At 37.4% G+C, this 24,736-nt stretch overlaps 1 protein-coding gene across 3 annotated transcripts in view; it reads left to right on the forward strand.

The window, feature by feature from the left end:
• IFT80 (intraflagellar transport 80) overlaps window positions 1-23,460 on the forward strand; it is a 33,896-nt gene extending 10,436 nt beyond the window's left edge. For all 3 annotated transcript variants that reach the window (XM_063408447.1, XM_063408448.1, XM_063408446.1), the window contains 14 exons: window positions 197-286; window positions 2,764-2,901; window positions 8,353-8,532; window positions 9,739-9,857; window positions 10,302-10,376; window positions 10,811-10,974; window positions 11,601-11,665; window positions 12,079-12,214; window positions 12,589-12,736; window positions 13,804-13,975; window positions 18,537-18,626; window positions 18,726-18,898; window positions 19,938-20,061; window positions 22,351-23,460. In XM_063408447.1, the coding sequence (XP_063264517.1) occupies window positions 197-286; window positions 2,764-2,901; window positions 8,353-8,532; window positions 9,739-9,857; window positions 10,302-10,376; window positions 10,811-10,974; window positions 11,601-11,665; window positions 12,079-12,214; window positions 12,589-12,736; window positions 13,804-13,975; window positions 18,537-18,626; window positions 18,726-18,898; window positions 19,938-20,061; window positions 22,351-22,464 (1,788 nt within the window). In that variant the 3' untranslated portion in view covers window positions 22,465-23,460. The remainder of the gene's footprint in view (window positions 1-196; window positions 287-2,763; window positions 2,902-8,352; window positions 8,533-9,738; window positions 9,858-10,301; window positions 10,377-10,810; window positions 10,975-11,600; window positions 11,666-12,078; window positions 12,215-12,588; window positions 12,737-13,803; window positions 13,976-18,536; window positions 18,627-18,725; window positions 18,899-19,937; window positions 20,062-22,350) is intronic.
• The last annotated feature ends 1,276 nt before the right edge of the window (window positions 23,461-24,736 follow it).

Consider the following 24,736-nt stretch of genomic DNA (forward strand, 5'->3'; position numbering starts at 1 on the left):
TAGAAGACAGGATTTTAATGCAGATTTTTGTGCTTTGATTCTGCCTTGTTCAGGTTTTATTTAATTTATTTTTCTGCTAAATTATAAAATCTTCAAGGTTGGTAAGAAACCTTCAGGTTCATCAAGTCCAAGGAGTGATAAATATTAAAAATAGAAGTTGTCAGAATTGTTGCATCTTGATTGTTTTCCATTCCAGTGGAAAGCCCACGATGGCCTGATTTTAAAAACTGACTGGAATTCAGTGAATGATCTGATTCTTTCTGCAGGGGAGGATTGCAGATACAAGGTGAGTTCTGGTTCCATTTATTAGATAAAACTGTGACCAAAACATTTATTAGATATCCTGAGCTTTTGAATTTTACCCCAGAAACCCAAAATTAAATGAGAAATTTTTCACTACTCAAGAAAAATTTGAATTATTTATAAGTATACCTCACTCTGTGTAGTGACATAAAATTACAGATCTTTTTTAAATACAGCAGGATAAAAAGTAGTAAAATTAGAGTGAAACAAAAAGAGAAATATGTACAAATGGTTATTTGAATTAATATAAGCTGACACATCAAAATAGGGGAGATAAAGCTGCTGTTTTCTACTACAGGAACATTAGTGAATCCTCAGTAAATTTTAAAATATTAATATATCTTTGGATGCAGGAAATATATTCATATAATCTGCATCCAAAATGAAAAGCACATTTTATATATCTTCCCTTAAACAAAAACTGATTTTTAAATGTATCATGTGTTGGTTCTGTCATTTAATTGTGTGATAGAAGATAGACAATTAAGAAATTTTAAAAATCCAATAAATTAATAAATTGTTTTGTGGATTGGCTTCCTGGTATTTTGTTGATTTCCATAAAAAATATCTTTTTTTTTTTTAATTTGCAGAGGGGCCTCATGAGTGCAGGCAGAATCAACCTTGTAGTTCTTTGATAGACTTGGGGTAATTTACAGGAAATAAAACTAAAAAATATTTTATACGGAATATTTGATGCAGAATTAGGTGACATTTGCCATGGCACAAAGCAAAGTCTGTTGCATTAAATAAACCAATTCTAATTAAATAATAATGTGTACATGTATACATATATATATGTATGTATATTTACACTTAATTAACTGATGCAATTATTTCTACAATTTCTATGTCATAAAAATATTGCTTCTGGAATAATAAAATTATAGCAAGTAAAAAAAATTAAATATATAAATATATATTAAAAAATAAAAGTGATGTGCAATATAGTTGATTTTTCTGGTTACACTTAATCATGAGGGGAAATGATAGTTCTGAGATAATAAAATTTATAAAAATTATATATATAAAACAATAGTGAACTGTAATATTGGTGATTTTTCAAATGACATTAAGACATGAGGGGAAATTATTCTTCTGGAATAATCAGAATGCAAAAAATATAAAAAGTGAGCTATAATACAGGTGATTTTTCAAATTTCACTGAAAATATGAGAGGAAATTCTACTTCTTGAATAATAAAAATACAAAAAAATATTTTTTTAAAAAAGTGAGCTATAATACAGGTGATTTTTCGAGTTTCACTGAAAATATGAGGGAAAATTCCACTTCTGGAGTAACAAAAATACACAAAATATACATATATAAACCAAAAGTGAACTGTAATATTGGCGATTTTTCCAATGACACTAAAACATGAGGGAAAATTCCACTTCTGGAACAAGAAAAATACAAAATATACATATATAAACCAAAAGTGACCTGTAATATTGGTGATTTTTCCAATGACACTAAAACATGAGGGGAAATTACTCTTCTGGAGTAATCAAAATGCAAAAAATATAAAAAGTGGGCTATTATACAGGTGATTTTTCAAGTTAAACTGAAAACATGAGGGAAAATTCCACTTCTGGAATAATAAAAATACAAAAAAAAATTTTTTTAAGAAAGTGAGCTATAATACAAGTGATTTTTCAAGTTTCACTGAAAACATGAGGGAAAATTATACTTTTGGAGTAACAAAAATACAATATATATATATAAACCAAAAGTGAACTGTAATATTGGCGATTTTTCCAATGACACTAAAACAGGGAAAATGACTCTTCTGAAACAACAAAAATACAAAAAAATTTTTTTAAAAAAAGTGAGCTATAGTACGGGTGATTTTTCAAGTTTCACTGAAAACATGAGGGAAAATTCCACTTCTGGAACAACAAAAATACAAAATATACATATATAAACCAAAAGTGAACTGTAATATTGGTGATTTTTCCAATGACACTAAACCATGAGGGGAAATTCCACTTCTGGAACAACAAAAATACAAAAAAATTTTTTTAAAAAAAAGTGAGCTATAGTACGGGTGATTTTTCGAGTTTCACTGAAAACATGAGGGAAAATTCCACTTCTGGAGTAACAAAAATACAAAATATATATATATAAACCAAAAGTGAACTGTAATATTGGTGATTTTTCCAATGACACTAAACCATGAGGGAAAATTCCACTTCTGGAATAACAAAAATACAAAATATATATATATATATAAACCAAAAGTGACCTGTAATATTGGTGATTTTTCCAATGACACTAAACCATGAGGGAAAATTCCACTTCTGGAACAACAAAAATACAAAATATACATATATAAACCAAAAGTGACCTGTAATATTGGTGATTTTTCCAATGACACTAAACCATGAGGGGAAATGACTCTTCTGGAGTAATCAAAATGCCCCCAAAGCTGGTGCCATGGTGGAAATTTGAATTTTGCTGCAGGTTTGGGACAGTTTTGGCCGTGTCCTGTACAATTCCCAGCCCCACGAGTATCCCCTCACCTCCATTGCCTGGGCCCTGGATGGAGAATTATTTGCTGTGGGATCTTTCAACACTTTACGGCTCTGTGATAAAACTGGGGTGAGTAAAACTCTGCCAATTTGTTATATAAATATATTAAAAATTATAAAATATAATAAAAGTATCAAAAAATATAAAATTCCGGAGTAAAACTCCAAATTTATTGAGAATACAGCAAATATTCCTCAGGCTATCAGTGTACAAGTGGGTGTTTTATTGGCAAAAACTACTTGTGATTGCCAGCACCTTTTTGCTGATCAGAATATTTTATTTTTTAACAACATTTTGCCTTTTGGGACATTAAATTCTTTATCTGAAAACCATGGAGTTCACAAGCATCTCTTGTGACCATAATTTAACATAAATTGTAATTTTTAACCACAAAAAGGAGTGTATTACAATAACCTGATAGAAAAGGAAGAGGTAGAACCATGTCCTGCACTTTTATAATTTAATCTTTTTTTTCCCTTGAAGGTTTACTCCTGAACCATTATTTTTACAGGGTTTTTTGCAATTTGGTCTCCAATTGAAAAGAATTTAATTCCATTTCACCTCCCTTCCTTGGTGCTGAGTTAGCACAGATTTCCCTCACTGTCTCTGGGAGTTCCTGTGGCTCTGCACATTTTTACTCAGATTTTTTGCAGCAAACCTTGATTTTTTTTAACTTTTATTGTCCTGTTTTCTTGTTGTGTTTATTGCTCTTTTTGGGAAGTTTTGGGTGTGTTCAGTCAGGCAAGGTTCACCTCACCATGAATTTGTGGGTATTTCAAATATTTTCAATTTATGAAGACAAACCTTTAAAGATTATTTGAGAAGAGGCATAAAGATAAAATCTGAATTTCCCTATTTCACTTTCTGTAGTGATTCTGATTCCATTGATTTTCACTGACAGTGTATAAATGGAATTTAATTACAAGTTTGTAATTAAAATTAAATTAAATTTATCTTGAAGGAAAAGTAGTCAAATGCCATTTTCTGCTGCAAAGTGTCAATTTGCTGATTTAAAAATGTTTTATTTTGATATCCACAGATCTGTGAGTTAATTTACTGTAAGTCTGGCTCAGATTCCTGCAAGCTAAAAATTAATGTTTTAATCAGCATTTAATACTGAACAGGTTATTGGGAATTTTAATGCAGACAGGTTTATTTCTTGTATAAAATTAAGATTATTTTACCTGGTTTATTGCTCAGCTCTTAAACAAAAATTACAGTAGCTGTTACCAGGTGCTTTGTTTGTTTAGCAGGTTTTATTCTCTTCAAATTCACGATTTTGACTGTGAATAATGACATTAAAATTAAACATTGATTAAAGAAGTGGCTGGAGCTGAGGGCAGGGAGGGGATGGGGTTTGAGGGAAGCAGAGCTGGCGTTTCCTGCTCAGCACAGACACTTTTACTGTGGCTGATGGCAAACTGCTCCCCAGGGAGCCAGCAGGACAAAAAATATTTATTTATAAATAAATAAATATCTTCTCCAGCATGTGTGTTCACTTTGGGCACAATTCAGTTCAATTCTTGCACTCAGTGCTCCTTTTGCTCCTTTTTTTTCTCCTTTTTCTCCTTTTTTTCCTCCTTTTTCTCCTTTTTTTTCTCCTTTTTCTCCTTTTTTTTCTCCTTTTTTCTCCTTTTTCTCCTTTTTCTCCTTTTTCTCCTTCTTTTTCTCCTTCTTTTTCTCCTTCTTTTTCTCCTTCTTTTTCTCCTTCTTTTTCTCCTTCTTTTTCTCCTTCTTTTTCTCCTTCTTTTTCTCCTTCTTTTTCTCCTTCTTTTTCTCCTTCTTTTTCTCCTTCTTTTTCTCCTTCTTTTTCTCCTTCTTTTTCTCCTTCTTTTTCTCCTTTTTTTTCTCCTTTTTCTCCTTTTTTTTCTCCTTTTTTTTCTCCTTTTTTTTTCTCCTTTTTCTCCTTTTTTTCCTACCCCCCTGTCATGTTCAAGCAGCTTCATGGTAAAGACCAAACTTACAAATTTAATAATAACATTTCAAATTGTACTTCTTCAGTTAAAAATCATGACAAAAATTATATATTGATATATATAAAATAAATTATTGTAGCTGGCCTGCAGGCAAGTTGTGTTCCCTGGGCCTTGGGAGTGTAGAGGGATCAGTGATAAAAAACATTAAAAGTGAAACACTGGTCAAATTAACAATTTAAGTAGCAAATAGGGGCATCCAATTTATATTTAAATAATACTGAATATATTTATGCATCTTCTCTTAGTGACTTACTTACCCTGAATGGGATTGATCAGTTTAATTTAAAGTTTTTGTTTCTTTTCCAAAGTGTTTGTGCTCTTCTTGTTGAACATTTATTTTCTGGTGATGTTTATCTATATATTGATGTTTATTTGACTGTTAAATCCTGCCCTTTGCTTGCCCCTGTCTTCAATACTCTGCTGAGAAAATTCTGTGTAATAAAAGCAATTTTTTCCATTAATCCATAATTTTAAAATTATTTTATACATTCTTGAAATTTTTCCTTGTATTACAGAGTGAATTTTGGCCATTTTACTGCACTGGCAGTTTGTATATTTGACTGATCCTCTTACATTTTTATATTCTATCAATTTTTACCAGAAATTGTACTTAAAATATGGAATATTGCCTGGTATCTTTGGAAAAAAGAAGAAAGCATTCTGCAAACTTTTACTCTATTGTGCAATCAGAAAAGGGAATCTCGAGTTGCTTCTTTTCTGGATTTATTTAATAAAATGAAACCTTGAAAGCTCCTGGGTTTGTTCAGTAAAAAATAATAATGGCACAGGAAGAGTAGAACCCAAAATATTGAATATTGTTGGACCAACATTCATTCCTGGAGTCACAGTCAGACCTTTCCTAAAAAACAAAAAATCCATGTATTGGGAATTCTCAGCAGCTCTTCCAGTTTTTAAATTGTTTCTGTTTAAAAATGAAGAGCTGAAATGATTTTTCTGATAACATTTTATGGCCATGATAAACGGCCCAGACATCTGCAGGGAGCATGAATCACTGCAGTGCTCCGAGTTCCACACAGCCTTCAAAACAGCTGGAAAATGAAGCTTGCAAATGGCTTTTTTTGGGTTTTTTTTAATGTAGGTTATGATCTGGAAATATCTGTGTGATTCTTAATGGCCTGAAGAAAAAAAAAAAAGTTTATTAAAAAAAAAAGGGAATTTTGGGAATGGATCCCGTCAGAGCTGCAGTGTCTGTGCTTTCCATGGAAAAGCAGCTCCAAAAAAACATTCCTGGAGCTCCTCAGAGGTTTTTAATTCTGATTTGGTGTCCTTGGAGCCCTCCTGGGTGGATCCCTGATCCAGGGGAAGCGACCTTGGAGCAGCCGCCTCTGCCTGGGAGGATCCCGGGCCTGGGGCAGCTCCTCCAGACTGCTCCAGACAGATCCCAGCTGGGAAAAACATCTGGAAAAAACATCTGGGACAGAGCTCCGGGGCTGCAGGCGCCTTTAATTAATTACAGGAGACTAATTGGGGGCTGCGTTCGTCCTGGCCAAGCAGAGGAGCAGTTATGGGCTGGTCAGAAACAGGGATTTCCTTCCCTGGAATTCAGAAATTGGGAATTTCCTTCCCTGGAATTCAGAAATTGGGATTTCCTTCCCTGGAATTCAGAAATTGGGAATTTCCTTCCCTGGAATTCAGAAATTGGGATTTCCTTCCTTGGAGTTCAAAAATGGGGATTTCCTTCCTTGGAGTTCAGAAATGGGGATTTCCTTCCTTGGAATTCAGAAATTGGGATTTCCTTCCTTGGAGTTCAGAAATGGGGATTTCCTTCCTTGGAATTCAGAAATTGGGATTTCCTTCTTTGGAATTCAGAAATGGGGATTTCCTTCCCTGGAATTCAGAAATGGGGATTTCCTTCCTTGGAATTCAGAAATGGGGATTTCCTTCCTTGGAGTTCAAAAATGGGAATTTCCTTCCTTGGAATTCAAAAATGGGAATTTCCTTCCTTGGAATTCAGAAATTGGGATTTCCTTCCTTGGAATTCAGAAATTGGGATTTCCTTCCTTGGAGTTCAAAAATGGGGATTTCCTTCCTTGGAATTCAGAAATTGGGAATTTCCTTCCCTGGAATTCAGAAATTGGGATTTCCTTCCTTGGAATTCAGAAATTGGGATTTCCTTCCCTGGAATTCAGAAATGGGAATTTCCTTCCTTGGAATTCAGAAATGGGAATTTCCTTCCCTGGAATTCAGAAATTGGGATTTCCTTCCTTGGAGTTCAAAAATGGGGATTTCCCTCCCTGGAATTCAGAAATGGGAATTTCCTTCCTTGGAGTTCAGAAATGGGAATTTCCTTCCTTGGAATTCAGAAATGGGAATTTCCTTCCTTGGAATTCAGAAATGGGGATTTCCTTCCCTGGCACTGCCAGGAGGTGATGGGGAAGGTGAAGCCCTGAAATCAGCGTTGGAAATGGAAATTCAGGCCAGGAATCACCTTTTACCCACCCTGGGGTGTAAAAAAATAAAAATGAGCTTTAGTTGCACTCGGGATTCCCAAACCAGGAGCAGCACTGGGGCTGGATTTCACCCAGTGCAATTTCCTTCCTTTTAAGGAACCTTTTAAATCCAACACTTTTATTTTACTGAAATTTTTGTGATTTCCTTCCACCTAAATCATACAAAGATTTTGTGTGAAGGACTTAATGTTTAGGGTTTTATGCTCTGCAGAAGAAATCAGAATATAAAATGTATTAGAAGCATCAGGGGAGGATTTTCTTCCAGCTGTGCCCTTTTTGGGATGATTTCATGTATCCAAAAGTCAATCCAATGTTGACATTTAACTTCAATGATGTGATTTTTATTATTGATTTGCTCTTCAAAACTTCAAAATATATTGGAATATTCAGGTAGTTCTTCAATTACTACATTTAAAAAAAAATTCTATTGCTTAAAGAGGAAATAATTGAGATTTGTTTTAAAATCTGCTTTAATATCTTCCTAAAATTCCCTAAAAAGTTTATTTAATTTTTATTTGTCATCCATTTTCAGGGAAAATCTCTATTTGTTTGGAGATTCAGGGTGATTTGTGTTTCTGATATGCAGGAAATTGAAGAACGTCTGAAAATTCTAATTTTTGACAAGAATTTATTAATAGGGATCTAAACTTCAGAGAAGTCTTGTGGATAAGGCTGAGGGAATTAAGAATTTAAGGTCTTTGCTGGAGGAAATTTTAAATTAATCCTTCACTTGGACAGTAACAGAGTGGAGGAAATGTGATTATTTCTTAAGCACCTTAATTTTATCTAGTGATTGCCTGGATTTATGAATGAGAATACATTCAGAATAAATTCTGAATAGAGAACTGGGACCTGATGCACTCCAAGCATTGTGACTTTTGAATTTCTGCCATATCTGATGCTTTTCCTTCTTTCTTTCCCAGAGTCTGACTTCAACATCCAACCCCAATGCAACAAAAACTTCATTTATTGGTGCTTCTTGAAAAATCCCGATCCCACACACCTATTTATGACAATAAACGATTTCTAGAAGGTCCAGAGCAGCTTCAATTATGATTTTCTCATTTTTCCAGTGGTCCTATGCCCTGGAGAAGCCCAGCACTGGCAGCATCTTTGCCATTTCGTGGTCCATGGATGGCACCCAGCTGGCCGGGGCCTGTGGGAACGGCCACGTCATCTTTGCCCACGTGGTGGAGCAGCACTGGAAGTGGAAAAACCTGGAAATCACCTTAATTAAGAGAAGAACCATGAAGGTAAAATCACCTCAGAGCTGGGCAGGCTGATCACAGAGCTCGTTTTAGTGCAAAATGGGAATTCTGAATTGAATTTGTGTTCCCAGACATTGACTCACCAGTTCATTCTCCAGGATAATGAAGATTTCCATCCTTCCACAGTTTCCAAATTACACATTTGGGCTTTTCAGCATCAAGTTCCTAAATTCTTAATTAGACCCTTAAATGGTTTTTTTTTCCTTTTCATGTTGGGTTTGGAGTTGAGAAGAGTTGGAGCAGCAGCAGGGCTGGATTTGGGGTTGGGGCTGTGGGTGGGATGTTGTGAGTCAGTGTCTGGGAACACAGAGCACAAATCAGCCCCAAATTCCCAATTTTTTCCCTCATTCCCAGACATCGACTCGTACCAGATGGACTTGGGAATGATCTCCATGGGATTTGAATTCTCTTTTTGAATATGCAAAGAGTCAGGAAATGTAGCTTACCCTGACTCATTTTGAATTTCACTCTTTTACAGTGATTTTATTCCTATATCTTATGCAGGGAAATCCTACAAAATCCTACCAAAAACTTGCAGATGGATTTTTTTTCCTGACTATTACAATGGCAAAGTTAATTAGTGATGCTGTGGTGGGCACAGCAATTAACTTTGGAAATGGTTTTTAGGCTCTGGGAATAATTGAGGTCAGTCCTTGTTTTGCAGTTGGTGCATAATGGAGAACATCAGAAGGAAGTTACCACCCTCAGGATGGTGACATCTTCAAAAAAAACCCCAAAACCCCACAAAAAAACAGCTTATTTTTTTTGTTTAAGGTCCCCCTTGGAATTTTAGCTCCCTAAAATCTCTGAGCTGAAAAATCTGTGTTGATTTGAGGCAAATTCTAATTTTTTTGAGCAAATTTTAAGCAGAATAACAAAACCACAACAGCCCATCTCCTGAATTTCCTGTGTGGAATCATTCAAGTTCCAGAGCTCTGCAGCATCTTCATCCCAATCCTGCATATTGCTGCATTGGGTGAAGTGTTTATTTAAATAACACTGACATTTATTTAAATAACAAATAAACATTGACGTGTTTATTTCAAATATTCAAATAACAACTAAACAGTTTGAGAACGGGAATTCTCAGACCTCCTCCATCTCTAATTATTTTCTCAGCAGGAATATTTCACAGATTAATTTGAATTTCAATGGAATTTGTTTGATTCCATTCCCATTCCCTCTGCTCAGGTGCACAACGTCACCAACGACGCCGTGGACGTGCTGGAATTCCGGGACAGGGTCATCAAAGCCTCCCTGAGCCAGGGGCATTTGGTGGTTGCCACTTCCCTGCAGTGTTATGTGTTTTCGTGAGTAAAATAAATTCCTCCTCCTCGGATTGCTTGGGAAAGAGGGGCAGAATGGGGGTTGGAAGCACAATAATTAATTTATTTTAATTAATTGGGGTATTCGGTGGAATATCTGCGCAGTGAACGCCAGTGCGGGTCACTGCAAAAGAGTCAGAAATATTTTTTAAATATTTTTAAAACATTTTTAAAACAGAATAATCCATATAAATATAATTTTGTTGGGTTTTAGGACTCCTGGGGCAGCTGCTGCTGGTGTGAAGGGATGGAATAATGAAAAGTGTTATTCCATCCTATTTTGTGCTTATCAGGGTTCCTTGGTTTCCTAAATGCTGTTTGAAATTAGAAAACCTCCCTTTTAGGAATATTTGATGATGAAAAATCCAACTTTATGTTTGAAATATGTGGAAATTAATGATTTTAATGCTGATTTTTTGACATTTGCAGGACAAAGAATTGGAACACTCCATTGATCTTTGACCTGAAGGAGGGAACTGTGAGTTTGATCCTCCAAGCAGAAAGGTACCTTAAAACTTCTTAAAATCCTCATTCTGAACATAACTATTAAATAAATAAATACTTCTATTTATTATCTGTATTAGAAATAAATTTATTTATTTGTTATATTTATAATAGATTTGTGTATTATATACATCTATATCATAAATTAAACTCAAATTGAAATATCAGAAATAAACAAAAAATACCCAGATAAAATCATAAATATTTCACAAAACAAATATTTCTCCTGGAAAAAAAATTATACTTAAAAAGCAAACTTCTCCATGCAGAACTGTCAGAATATCTTGAAAATATAAAGCTTAGGAGTGATGGAAACTGAAAGAAAGTTGCAGGATGTTAAACAATGACTTTCCCATTGTTGAAAATACCATTTTTATATTATTTAGTGATTTACTTCTTTGTTGTTGGGTGGTTTTTTTTCTTTTTTTTTTTAGGCATTTTCTTCTTGTGGATGGTGGAGGACTTTATTTGTATTCCTATGAAGGCAGATTAATTTCCTCTCCAAAATATCCTGGCCTGAGAACAGATGTCTTAAATGCCAGGACAGTGTCCCTGAGCAATGACACCCTGGCAGTGAAGGACAAAGCTGATGAGAAGGGTAAATTCTGCTTTATTTCACATAAAAATACATGTATTTATTAGAACAATGAACTCCAGTCATGGGTCTTGCTTAAAATTATTTAAAAACTTCAAGAGAATGGTTTGGCTCTGAATTTCCAGTTCATCCATGGAATATTTGTAGAAAATATTTGAATAAGTTTTTACTCCTGATGAGATTTTTCAGTTTTCTCTCTTTCTAAACATCCCCATTCATTAAATTGTGGGTTAAGATTGAGTCCATCTGATATTGAAATGTGGATTTATTCAAATTCTGAGTGCAGGCTTTTATCACAATTTGGTGTCATTCCTGTAAAGCCCCATTTGAGATGGGAAATTAAAAATAGGGATAGGGAATGAAAATCCATTTTTTTCTAAGATTTTGTTTTTCACCACCATGTGAAAATCACTGGTGAAACTCACACAGAACATTTGATCCACTTGCACTAAATTACACTCAGAAAAGAATGAAATCACTGGAAAATCCATTAAGAACTTCTGCTTTTAATTAATAAACTACACAATATATAATTATTAAGAAATTATATAACAATATATATTATATATGCTAATATATATCATAATAATATATAATAATTTCTGTAATATGTAATTCTTTTTCTTCAGTTATCTACATATTTGAAGCTTTATCTGGGAAGCCTCTGGGTGATGGAAAACCTCTGACCCACACGGTAAAGGGGAGGCTTTAATGTCTTTATTTTACTCCAAAATTAAGAATCACTAATGGTTTTCCTTGATAATGGAACTAAAAGCCCATTAAAGGTTTTAAAATCTTAATAGAAAGGAGCTTTTCAGCTGACTTTTAATGCTTTGTGTTGTCTTCAGAGTTGTTTTAATCTTCATGAAATTCAGTTTATAAAATCACAGAAGTATGGAATGGGTTGGGTTGGGAAGGACTTTAAAATAATCTCAATTCTAACCCCATGGAATGATTTATTCCACAGAGAAATCACACACAAAGTGGTTTTCCAACCCAGTTTATCAAAGAATTTTGTGCCTTGGTTTTAGGAAAAAAAAATCTGTTTGAATATCCAAATATAAAATTTCCAAAATAAAAACCAGAGATTCTGTTTTATCTTTTCAGACAGAGATTGTGGAGATTGCTTTGGACCAGAAAGGACTGACAAGTGAGAGAAAAATTGCTTTTATTGATAAGAACAGAGATCTTTTCATCACCTCCGTGAAGAGGTTTGGGAAGGAGCAGAAAATTGTCAAAATAGGTGAGAAAAATTCAAATTGATGTTTGGGAAGGTGCTGGGAGGGAAATAAATTTTTATTTAATACAAGAGACAATATTCTGCTTAATTAATAGTGAAACTAAATTTAAAAAAAACAACCTGTGGCTTTTATATGATAGAGGTAGAAACAATTTCAGCAAATTTTATCTAAATTCTGATAATTCTTCTATCAATCCCATGCCAAGCAGCTTTTAAAACATTACAAATTTGGGGTTAAAACCTTCGAAAAGCAACCAAAAATGCTGAATAACCACCTTGTTAGAACTCCCTTTATTTTGCAGCTTCTCCTGGAAATGTCTCCTTTCTTTCTTTATCTATTTATTTATTTATTGTAATTATTTCTCCTGTAAATGCAGGGAGCATGGTGCAAAGCTTGGCCTGGAATGACAGCTGCAACATCCTGTGTGGGATTCAGGATTCCAGGTTCACGGTCTGGTATTATCCCAACACAGTCTACGTGGACAAAGATCTGCTCCCAAAAACCCTCTATGAAAAAGATGCCACGTAAGAAAGCTTTTTTTAATCCAAATATCATTTATTTTAACTATTTCTCTCATTTCCTAATGAATTGAGGTCAGGAGGAGTAAAAGCTGCCCTTGCAACTTTTAAAATTCTCCTGTTTCTTGATTGGAAAATGAGGAAAAAAAGGGTTTTATAAGGGAATTGTTGGGGTTTTATTATAACTGTTCCCTTATGAACTGTTTTATAAGGGGAGGTTGGGGTTGAAGTGATGATGCATGGTTTGAAAGCAGAGCAGCATCTCGAGGTAAAAACAAAATTTGAATTCTTTCTCATCAAACATTACCTCAGGCTTTGTAAGAACTGTGATAAATGCCAATAACTCGCTTTTTGAAATTAATGAAAATTTAATAAAGAATAAAAATTGGTTACAAAAAAATTAATACAATAATAAAAGTTTAAAAAGTCTTCAGAGACAGGACAAATAATCAGGCAATAAGAGCAAAGAAAGGTAGCCCGGGACTACGTCCCCCCTCCCTCCCAGGCAAAGTCTGTGAAGGAGAAGGGCCCCGTTAGAGAGAAGTCTCTCTATTTTTGAGGACAAACTTTAATGATTATGCATACTTTATCTAAGAAAAGCCCGTTTGCCAAGAGCCTTTTGCAAAACCCCTGGCGTCCTGGAGTCTGGCTTAACCAGGTAGCTTTTGTGGATTCAAGGAGATCTGCATCTTTCCCTCTGAAACATCCAAGAGGGGTTTTAGTCTGGCTTGTTGTAATTGTTCTCCCTGTGTAGAAACCTCCGGGTTATCTTCTCTTCGCTCTTGAGCTAAGGACAATACCTTACACACAATTCTTACTTAGATTCAATGTTAAAAACTCCATTTACTATATTATTTAAAATGTTAATATTGCATAACTTTTCTACCTAGCATATTACATATAGTAAATATCTGCGTAGAGCCACACACACAATATGCCTTTTTCACAGAACCAAGCAGAGAAGATTCATCGCGATGACATCAGAAATTAAAATACCAGGTGACAAATAACAGATGTTAAATTCCCTCGTGCAGAAACCAATGATGGCAGCTCCTTTCCCTTTGTGCCCGCAGCGAGTTCAGCAGGAGCGCACAGGTCGTGAGCTTCGAGGGCAGCCGGATGACGCTGAGGAGGGCGGACGGGTCCCTGGTGCACCTGCAGCTGCCTCCCTACGCCGCCATCCTGCACCTGCACGCCGGCACCGCGCGCTGGGACCGCGGCCTGCGCCTCTGCCGCTTCCTCAAGGTAAAGAAAGGGGGTTGGAGCCCAGGGGATCCCTCTGACAGCCCTGGAGAGTCAGGGGGCTATACAGGGGGGTCTGGGATCTGTACAAGGGGGTCAGCCAGCCGCCCACAGAGCCCAGAAGTGTTACATCCCCCTGGGGAAATGGTTTCTTCTCCCTCATCTCAGGGTTGTAGTTTTCCTGAGATTCTCCTTGGGGTTGGTGTTCCCCAAGGTAATAAGGGTCTCCCAAGGTTGCTGTTCCCTAGGAGTTTCCCCTGGGTTGCTGTTCCCAGAGGTAATAAGGTTTTCGGTCTTCTCTTTGCCCTAAGTGTTACACACCAGAGGTAGAGACGACAAACTGAGTCCGCCGGTGCACATTTCCAAGGTTGTTTATTCTTCATTATCTCAGTCCTTTTTCAGCTCTGCCAGGCCTTCCTGGCAGGGTACCTTATCTTAGTTCTTTCTCAGCTCTGCAAGGTGTCTCCACAGAGCAGGACACGGGGGGGACTGGGCGGATCAGAGAGCCCCACACCTTATGTACAGTACCCCTGACCCAACCACTGTCCGAGACGTATTTTTTATTTACAAAATTTTACCAATACCTATTACCTATACTAACATGTCAGTTCTACTCTAAGCCAATCTCTAAAACCCAACTCAGCACAAGATGGGGGACGAGAGAAAGAAGAAGGAGGACAAGGGCCACTCCCCAATTCCTCCATCTTGTCCCTTCAGCCCCATATGCTAAGAATCCTAATTTCTATATTTATATTCTACAACAAACCATCCACTACTTATTTCAAATTCTTAGGATTTGTGATTCTTCCTGCATGTGAGTGTTCACTCCCATGGACAGGAATCAGAGTCAGTGTCCTCCTGGGATCTGTGTGGGTCTAACTGACCCCCCTGTACAGATCCCAGACCCCCCTGTCCGGTCTCCAAACCCTCCAGGGTGGCCAGAGGGATGTTCTAGACTCCGACACCCTCAGGGACCCCTAGAACTCCTGTCATGTAGTCTGACCCTTCCTTCCCCTTCTGACCCCATTGGCTGTGTGCCAGCTTGCCCCTCCCTCAGAAACCCTGAGAAAAGACCCCTGTCCCCCGAGATCTCTCTCTCTCCTGGGACACCATCCTAGAATAAAGATATCTGCAACAAAGAAAGGGTGAGAGCCTCTTTTGAATCCTTATCCTGTCTCTCTTGATATAATCCTCGTAGGCCTGAGAAGGGCTGAGCTAGCTGAGACCCTTGAGGGGAATAAGGAGGGTTAAATTATCACAGATGGACTCTGATTCTGGCTTCTATCCATGGAAGTGAATGCTCACATGAAGGAAGAATCACAGATCCTGAGAATTTAGAAGTGGATAGTAGTTTGTCATAGAGTATAAATATAGAGATTAGGATTCATAGTATACGGGGCTGAGAGGACAAGATGGAAGAATTGGGGAGTGGCCCCTAGTTTCCTTGTTCTTGTTCTCATCCCCCATCTTTTGCTGATTTGGACTTTAGAGATTGGTTTAGAATAGAACTGACATGTTAGCGTAGCAAGTTAGTATTGGTAATGTTCTGTAAACAATAAATACGTCTTGGACTGTGGTTGGGTCGGTCTCGGGGTTTGATGTTCCCCGAGATTCTCCTCAGGGCGGCCGTTCCCCGAGGTGGTGAAATCTTCCCCCAGGGTTGCTGTTCCCTGGGTATTTCCCTGGGGTTGCTGTTCCCCAAGATAATAAGGTTTTCTGTCTCCTCTTTGCCCTGAGCGTTTCACACCGAAGGCAGAGACGACACTGTGAGTCCAGCAGCTCAGGTTATCAAGGTTGTTTATTTTATATTATCTAACAGTTCTTGTTGGACTGGTGCTGGGCTGCCCTGGACTGGGGCAGATCAGAGAGCCCCGTACCTTATGTACCGTACCCCCGACCCAACCACAGTCCAAGACGTATTTATTGTTTACAGAACATTACCAATACTAACTTGCTACGCTAACATGTCAGTTCTATTCTAAACCAATCTCTAAAGTCCAAATCAGCAAAAGATGGGGGATGAGAACAAGAACAAGGAAACTAGGGGCCACTCCCCAATTCCTCCATCTTGTCCTCTCAGCCCCGTATACTATGAATCCTAATCTCTATATTTATACTCTGTGACAAACTACTATCTACTTCAAAATTCTCAGGATCTGTGATTCTTCCTTCATGTGAGCATTCACTTCCATGGATAGAAGCCAGAATCAGAGTCTTTCTGGGCTCTGTGTGAGGCTGGCTGACCCCCTTGTACAGATCCCAGACCCCCCTGTACAGCCCCCTTATTCTCCAGGGCTGTCAGAGGGATCCTCTGGACTCCAACAGGTCGGGAGTGCGGTACATAAGGTACGGGGCTCTCCGATCCGCCCCAGTCCAGCAGCAGCCCAGCGCCAGTCCAACGGCGTGTCTTGCTTTGCTGGGGACGCCTTGCAAAGCCCAACAAGAACTGGTAGATAATATGAAATAAACAACCTTGATAACCTGAGCTGCTGGACTCACAGTGTCGTCTCTGCCTTCGGTGTGAAACACTCAGGGCAAAGAGGAGACAGAAAACCTTATTATCTTGGGGAACAGCAACCCCAGGGAACAGCAACCCTGGGGGAAGATTTCACCACCTCAGGGAACGGCTGCCCCAAGGGGAATCTCGGGGAACATCAACCCGGAGAAAGGGGAAAAAAAAAAGGGGATTTTGGGCAATATTCAGATGCCGTGCCACGGGGTATTCGTGGTTTTAGGTGTTCTTTAATAGTCAGTTCTCAGTGTCAAATGGACTGTTTGTTTCCAGCCTGGTTTGTCGCTCGTGTTTTGGGAGCTCGTGGAAAATGGTGTGGTTGGCTTAGCTCTGTAACATCATAATTTCATAACTCCCATCATAAATAATAATTCTTTATTTATTTATTATTTATATTCATAATTTCATAATTCATGGTTTAGTCAGAATTTAAGAAGCACTGATGGTTTTGCTCAATAATGGAACTGAAAGCCCATAGGACTAAACACCCAGCAGGGCTTCTCTGCTGCTTCACACCGGGGCACACCTGGGAGGGCGGGGTGGGTTTGCACCTCCCTTGTCCTTCTGTGTTCAAATGGGAACAGAAATGTGGAATTCTTACAGGTTTGGGCTAATACTGGGCTGCTTGGCCAGGAATAGCTGGGCATTTGGGGTTTGATTTGAAGAGTCACCAGAATCCAGCTGGATTGAACACAGGTGCTCACAGAATTCAGTTCTAAACTTAAATTTTCTGGGCCTTAATAAAACAAATTAAAAGTGACATTTCCAGGATTACCTGTACATTCCATGTTTTTCCGTATTTCCTTATTTTCTTTTTTATTTTTTTCCTTTTCCATTGCTTTCTTTTGTATTTATTTAGTCAACAGCAACAGATGAGGTGAGTGTGGTAGTCTTTAAAACAAAATCCCTTTGAGCCTTCCTTCCTGTTTATTCCTAGAAAAGTTTAGCCCTTTTGTCATGACCTTAAATGTGTATTTCAGATATTTGTGTAACCAATCATTAAATTAATGCACATCCAGATAATTTGGGCTGCATAATTAGAATTAATTGTAACAGAATCTTTATTTGGAGCGTCCCACATCACCTGATTTAAGCATCCAAGTCAGGATATTTTGATTTTGGCAGCCCAGGAGAGAGTAAAAAGTATTTCCAATCAGGAATAACAAAGTGGCTCATGTTTCTGAGGGGGGAAAAAGCAGCAAGAAACAACTTGGAACCATCAAGGAGCAACTCCAGGAAATTTCATCTCCTGGATAATTTCAGGCTGAGCTTTCAGCATTTTATCACCTGATTTTCTAAATAAAGGGGAATTAGGAAGAGAATGTGACAGAGATTTAGGAGCATTTGATTCTCTGAACAATCGGAATTTTCCCAAATTCTGGGCTTCCTGCAGGAGGGTTTGTCCTGAGTGGTGGAAAAGGCAGTTGGGAAATACAGGAATGTGTTTAGAACATGCTCAGTGCAGCTGTTAATTCTGATTTCAGTCAAGAGTGATCCTTCCAAAAACCTTCACACTGCAAAGTCTTCATTGCCAGATTATTGAACACACTCAACAAAAGCATGAAAACCACCTTCATTCCTGGACTGGCAAGTCCAGAATTACATTTTCCCTGTCTGAACAGAGTTTTAGATGTGGTAGCTTAAACTATCTTAAAATATGGTTTATTAGTGTGTCTTTGTCATGATGTTGTCATTTGAAAATCCATCAAAATGTCATTTAGGATCTTCCGAGACTCTGAGTTCATGGGCTTTCCTCAAGCTTGTGCAAAATACCCAAAAACCCTTCAAAGAAACAATAAAAGTAATAAAAATATTAATAAAAAGGTGTAATGTTATTATTAATGTTACCATTCAGTTTTTCTAATTCCTAGTTCTGAGAAATAATTAATAATTTCCTAATAAGAGGCTTAAACCACAGTGCCATAAATGACACACAGATAAATGTAATATTGCACATCATTTCCAGGCTTTGTGTAGCTGCTGTGAGGAGTCCCCTACAGCAGGATAATAAACATTTGAAGGTTCAGAAGATGTTTTTATTTTGAATTTCAGGATCAGACCCTTTGGGCTTGCTTGGCTGCCATGGCAGTGGCCAACAAGGACATGGCCACGGCTGAAATCGCCTATGCAGCAATCGGCGAGGTAAGAGAATGCAATGAAGGAAATGGAATTAAATCCCAATTAAATGCTTGCAAAACCAAGCTGACTAATTGTTTTCCTTGCTGTGCTCCCCCTGAGCAGATTGACAAAGTCCAGTACATCAATTCCATCAAGGATCTGCCATCCAAGGAATCCAGGCTGGCTCACATGCTGCTCTTCAGTGGGAACAGCCAGGAGGCTGAAACCCTCCTGCTTCAGGCAGGCCTGGTTTACCAAGCTATCCAAGTCAACATTAACCTTTACAACTGGGAAAGGTAAGGCTTTGTTCCCATTAAAATAAGTTTTCCTAATTATTTCCATCAGTTGTTTTATTGCTGACTCATTTTTTTATCTTCTAATCACCCACAACTTCAAATAAACAAATTAAATCATAGCCTCACAATAGAAAAAAAAAAGCCAGCATTTTGTGTCGTATTTAGAAAACACAAATATTTGGTGATAAAAGCCCAAAATACTCCTGGAAGCATTTTGAAATAACATTTTGCTTTCTCATCAGTGCTAGCGCAGAGGAGCCCTCAGTGATGCCCCAGACTGGCTGGGGAATTTGGGCTGCTTTAAAATGTCTTGTTGCTAAAAATAAAACTGTGGCTACTCAGACTCCCAGCATTGTGGAGGTGGAGAAAATGTGAATTAAGGCTGAGAAAACAAAGGAGGAATTTCTCCTTTAAACAAAACCCCCACATTTTCTGACAGGATCCTCTGAGCTGTTTACTCTTAATTTCTCTGCTGTTATATTTATATATTCAGGCAAAAGGTTGATTTTCCCCCACAAATCTGTAGCTGCATCAGGGGAGGTTTAAGCTGCGTATTAGGAAAAGAATTTTCTTTTGTTCTATCATCTAAAAACTCAGTGTATATCAAATATCACTGTTCTTAAACCATTGAAAAGAAACCAAGTGTGAGTAATGAATTAGATTAATCCAGTGTCTGATCATTTCCACCTATACAGTATTTATAAATATTACATAGAATATATCATAAATGTGTATTATAAGTGTTCAGAACCTATTTTTGACGAGAAAAAAGTTACTAAACATTGTTATTCTTGTGCTAAACTCTGAAATATTCTGCATTTCCTTGAAATAAAAAGCCTCCTGGGGTCAGCTTAATGATGTGATGAGGTTTCCAGTGGGAATAATTGTTGGGTATTTTTCATCACTGGCTGCTTTTAAGCTCCTGATCCTAATGTGGAATTGGATTTGGGATCTCTGCCCTCACCCTGGGAGTTTCTGCACAACCTTGGTGATTGTGGTGGTGCCAGAGCATTCCCAGCCCATTCCTGCTTTATTCCAGAGCCCTGGACCTGGCAGTGAAGCACAGGACACACGTGGACACGGTCCTGGCTTACAGACAGAAATTCTTGGAAGATTTTGGGAAAAAAGAAACCAACCAAAGGTTTTTGCAATATGCAGAAGGTGTAAGTGTCCCTCAGGGCTGCTCTCTGCCTCACACCAGGGCACACCTGGGAGGGTGGGGTGGGTTTGCACCTCCCTTGTCCTTCTGTGTTCAAATGGGAACAGAAATTTGGAATTCTTACAGGTTTGGGCTAATTCTGGGCTGCTTGGCCAGGAATAGCTGGGCATTTGGGGTTTTATTTGAAGAGTCACCAAATATATATTTAATATCTGGTAAAGATCACACAAGTGAAGGCACAGTTGTTTTCTATAACCAGGGAGCTCAGCTTCACCATGGTTCAATGAGTCTCTCAAATATTTCCAACATTTTTGTGGCATTTTAGGGATAGAAACAGGAACAATCTTTGAAGGAATCTGGATATTTATGAACTGCAAACCACTCTGATAAATAAATAAACAGATCAAGGTACATTTGCTGGAAACCCTCTGCATCATCAGTAAATCAGTTTATCAGTATTGCACAGATCCTGAGGGCTGAGGGACACATCCTGCAGTTCAGAACCTGGATCTTGGATCCCACTGGAATATTCCCACACACTGCCCTCAGGACAGGCTCAATTCCACTGGGCAGCCCTTGAGTCCTTCCTGCTTTTCCCCTCCTTATTATCAAAATTATCAAAAATGCCTTTCCTTTGTGTGAAATCCTTTTATCCACTGCAGCTGATGGAGCAGGGAGCACCTGAGCTGGGAATTCACATCCTTGCCTCGGACACTGCCCAGTGCATTTGGAATAAAGTTCCATTTCTAATGGAACTCATGAGCTTTTAGCACTTCTAAGGATCCTCATTTCCTAAACAAAAGTCATCCCCTAATGAACATTCTGCAGTAATTGACCTGGAAAATACAGAAAAATAAAGCACTGATTGCAAGCATTTTTATCCTGCAGCTTTTCCAGCTGCTGTGCAGGAAGTGTGTGTTCTGTAAAACCCATTTTAGAGCAAAAATCATGTAAATCCCCTGATAGACATTGGAGATAATCCTGATTTTCTTAAAATCCTGGAGAAAGCTGTAGATTCCATCAGGATTCCTAAGGAATTCCACCTTGGCAGTGACAAAGCATGAGCAGGATGATTTTTCAGCTTACTCAGTCTGGAAATTTGGCTCTCACTCAGGAGATTCCTGGAGGGAAAAAGTCCTTTTCCTCATCCAGGTGCTGGAGGTCTTTGCTGGGTCTGAGAGTAGGAGGGATCCACCTAATGTGAATTTTCAGCTGTAATTAAATTCTTCACACACCTGTCAGACTCATAAAGCACAATCAGAAAGAAATTGATAAGAAAAGCAAGATTTTGTCCTGCTGTTCCTTCTCAGGGATAAAAAAGGGTCTCAGTTTCCCTCTCACAACCTAAAACCTCTTCAGGCTTAAAAAAGGAATTTTTTTCCTCTCTTTTCTGCAGCCAGGCAGGATCTACAATTTTGCTTGTTTTATATATCAGGTTCTTAATATCTTTCACACATCCTGGACCCAGTCAATGCCTCTAGAACTGAGGTGGTATTATTATTATTATTATTATTATTATTATTATTATTATTATTATTATTATATTTTCACCTGAGAATGTGGGTATTTAATGTCACTTTCCCTCTTAGAGAATCCCCCCTGTTATTCCACTACTCAATTACAGAGGAAAATTCCCTGTGCAGCCCTGGAACTTCTTCTCCCATCCCACCTTTGGCAGTGTTAATTCTCCAACAATAAACTGAACTGCACAGGGACATTTTTGGACATGTTCTAATGGTCATCAGATGCACCATAATTAATTTTTTTTTTCCTTGTCAAGCATTTTTTGGGAAAAACAACTTTCCTACCCACATTTGTGCTGGTACCGTGCTGTGTGCATTGCCTGAGGTTTCACTGACAGAGCACAGCCAGAAAATGCCAATTCTCTGCAGCTGCAGAAATGCCAAGGTTCAAACTAAAACATTTCTTGCTGCAGGAGGGCAGTTCCAAGCAGGAATGTGATTTCTGTTGGAGCAGGTAACTGGTTTAATATCCTCTCAGCTTCCTTGGAGGAGACAGCACTCCTAAATTAATGATGCAGGGGTAAATTTTCACTAACAGGACACTGATGTCATGATACTGAATTAGAAGCAGGTTATTTTTGTGTTTTATTGCCAGGCACAATGGGATTTATTAAAATAAAAGGTGGAAGCTCAGTCAGAACTCAGCTGTGCCTTCCTATCTTCCATGAGTTTGGGCACTCAACACTTTATAATTGTATTTAGAAATTGAATAACTGACCTGTCTCTCTCTGATGTTGAACTCTGTGTGTTTAATTTCTCTCTTCTTACAGCTGGAAGTGGATTGGAATAAAATCAAAGCCAAGATAGAGATGGAAATTGCCAAAGAAAGAGAACGAGCAGCAGCCAGTCCTGCAGTGAGGACCAGTGTGACCGTGCAGCAATAATTCACTTTTTGGGCATCTTCAAAGTGCTGCTGGCTTGTGGTAAAAAACAAAAAACACACAGCAAACATTTTGTGGGCCACAGGAGAGAGAATTTCAGTAGGTTTGAATCCTTGGATGAATTATTTCCTTTCATTTAGAGCTGGATTTATATTCTGGTGCCAGTGATGGCTACATATATGAGAAAAAAAGAGAATTAACTCTTAGTTCCTCTCTTAGTGATTTTTAAACTTCATTGCCATTAATATTCTTTAACCGGGGTTGCCCCTACTGAAGTCACAATTTAAGCCCCAAGTTAAGCAGTTTGGTTATTTCTGCAACCTCAGGGACCTCTCCAGACTCATTTAAACTGCCCTAAAAACAAATTCAGCAAACTGGAAGTGCTGAAAATGCAACCCAAAATGGAGCTTGAGCCTCTCAAGTACAAATATTTCCCTCCCAGTTGTGGGAATACAGATTTATTAGGATGTACCAGTGTCTTCTTCAACAGATGATTTCAGATAATTCAGCAACTCAGGTTTGTCACTGAGCAAAACATTCAGCAGTAAAAGGATTTTTTTAATACTTTGGAATGTGCTTTCAGCGTTGTTGGAAGTAACAAACAGCATTTGTAGCATCTGACGTGTAAAATTGACAAGAATATTTAAAATAAGAGAATATTTTGTGTATTTTTTCTACCCAAGGCACTTGATTTGTAAATATTTTTTTAATATGTTATTTCATGAAGATACACTTCTCTGTTTCACACCCCAAACTGGCTGCATTCTCTTCGTGTTATAAATATATTATAAATATATTATAAATATATTATAAATATATTATAAATATATTACCAGCTTATTCATCATTAACAAGGTTTATTATGTATCTTTCAAATGTTGCCAGCAAAATGTTAAATATCTGTACATACAGCAAATTTGTAAATCATTGTGTGACCCTTTTTTGCACAGTTCATAAATTTCTGAAGAAAACCAAATAAAAGTGGAGATTTTTAATGGATCTGAGAGCTAAAAAAAGAATATTTGGGGTGTTTTAATTACATTTGGAAAGGATGGGACAGGTGTTTAATTCCAATTTTTATCACACACATCCAGTCCTGAGCACCCTGATGCTAAATAGAAAACAAAGCAAAATATTTTGGAAAAGTAATTTTATTCCTTGTTTTCCCTAGGTTCTAAATACAGTTAGTTTATTTATTTATTTATTTGATACCCAGACCCTGGGTATCAAATCTAAATTTCAGGATATTCTCAGGAGAAATCGTTCCTGTGTTGCTTTTCTGGCACTGTGGCCGGGATTTTAGGGATTGCAGTTCCCAGGGAAGTGCCATCCATCCATGCAAAGGGAATTTTGAGCTGGTTTTTCTGGGGTTTCCAAAGTCTTGCATTGTATTTTTACCTGTTTTCAGTTATTTTCAGTATTAAGTAAAAATAAATGGCAGAAGGATACAGATGTTTCAGGTCCAGTTTGGTTACATTATTGCCCAGAACAAGAAATTCTTTTAAAACCCTCTTTCAGAAAGAAATACCTCTTATTTAATTACTGACTGCTTGATTTAAACCACCATAAACCGATTTAAGAAACAAATTAATTAACATGATTGAAATTCAGTTGTTTAAGAACTGCTGTCATGGATCAATAACCAAAAATAACCCAAATTTTGCCATTTCAGGGTGGGAGTTGAGTTCATTCACTTCATTTAACCTCAGCCACAGTAAATCCTCAGATTCTAAAAAGAGAGGTTGAAAAATACATCTTTAGGTGAAAAATAAAGTCCTCAAATGAAGTAAAATTAAAAGCTCAGGTGGGTGTTTAAAAACCTACTGCATATTTGTAATAGTTCAGAGAAAAAATTTAAAATATCTCTTGTTTTCTGGCTTTTAAGGCAATAAAACCTTGAGATCTGCATTTGTCTGTGGGATTTTACCCTTTGGGACTGGAGCAGGAGGAAGGTTTGAATCATCTGACACAAAAATTTGATTTTACAGATTATGTGGAACCATTTCCTGCAGAACAACTGTGGTGGTTGTTGCCTTATTCACTTCAGAATAGTCAAAATTATAAATGAGCAATAATGGAAAAGCTTGGAGCTTTCTAAAGTTTAATTCTGAAATTTTAATAGATATTTATAGAAATACAAAGTTTGTATCACCTACAGATGGGGGAAAGTTGGAGAGAAACAATTTACTATTTTTTATATTATAGATATGTTTTTTATATTGAATTTTACATGTTTTTTATTAAACATAGACATCTTAAGACCTCCATTTCTTTA

Source organism: Prinia subflava, chromosome 11 (assembly GCF_021018805.1).
Source record: "Prinia subflava isolate CZ2003 ecotype Zambia chromosome 11, Cam_Psub_1.2, whole genome shotgun sequence".
Lineage (NCBI taxonomy): Eukaryota > Metazoa > Chordata > Aves > Passeriformes > Cisticolidae > Prinia > Prinia subflava.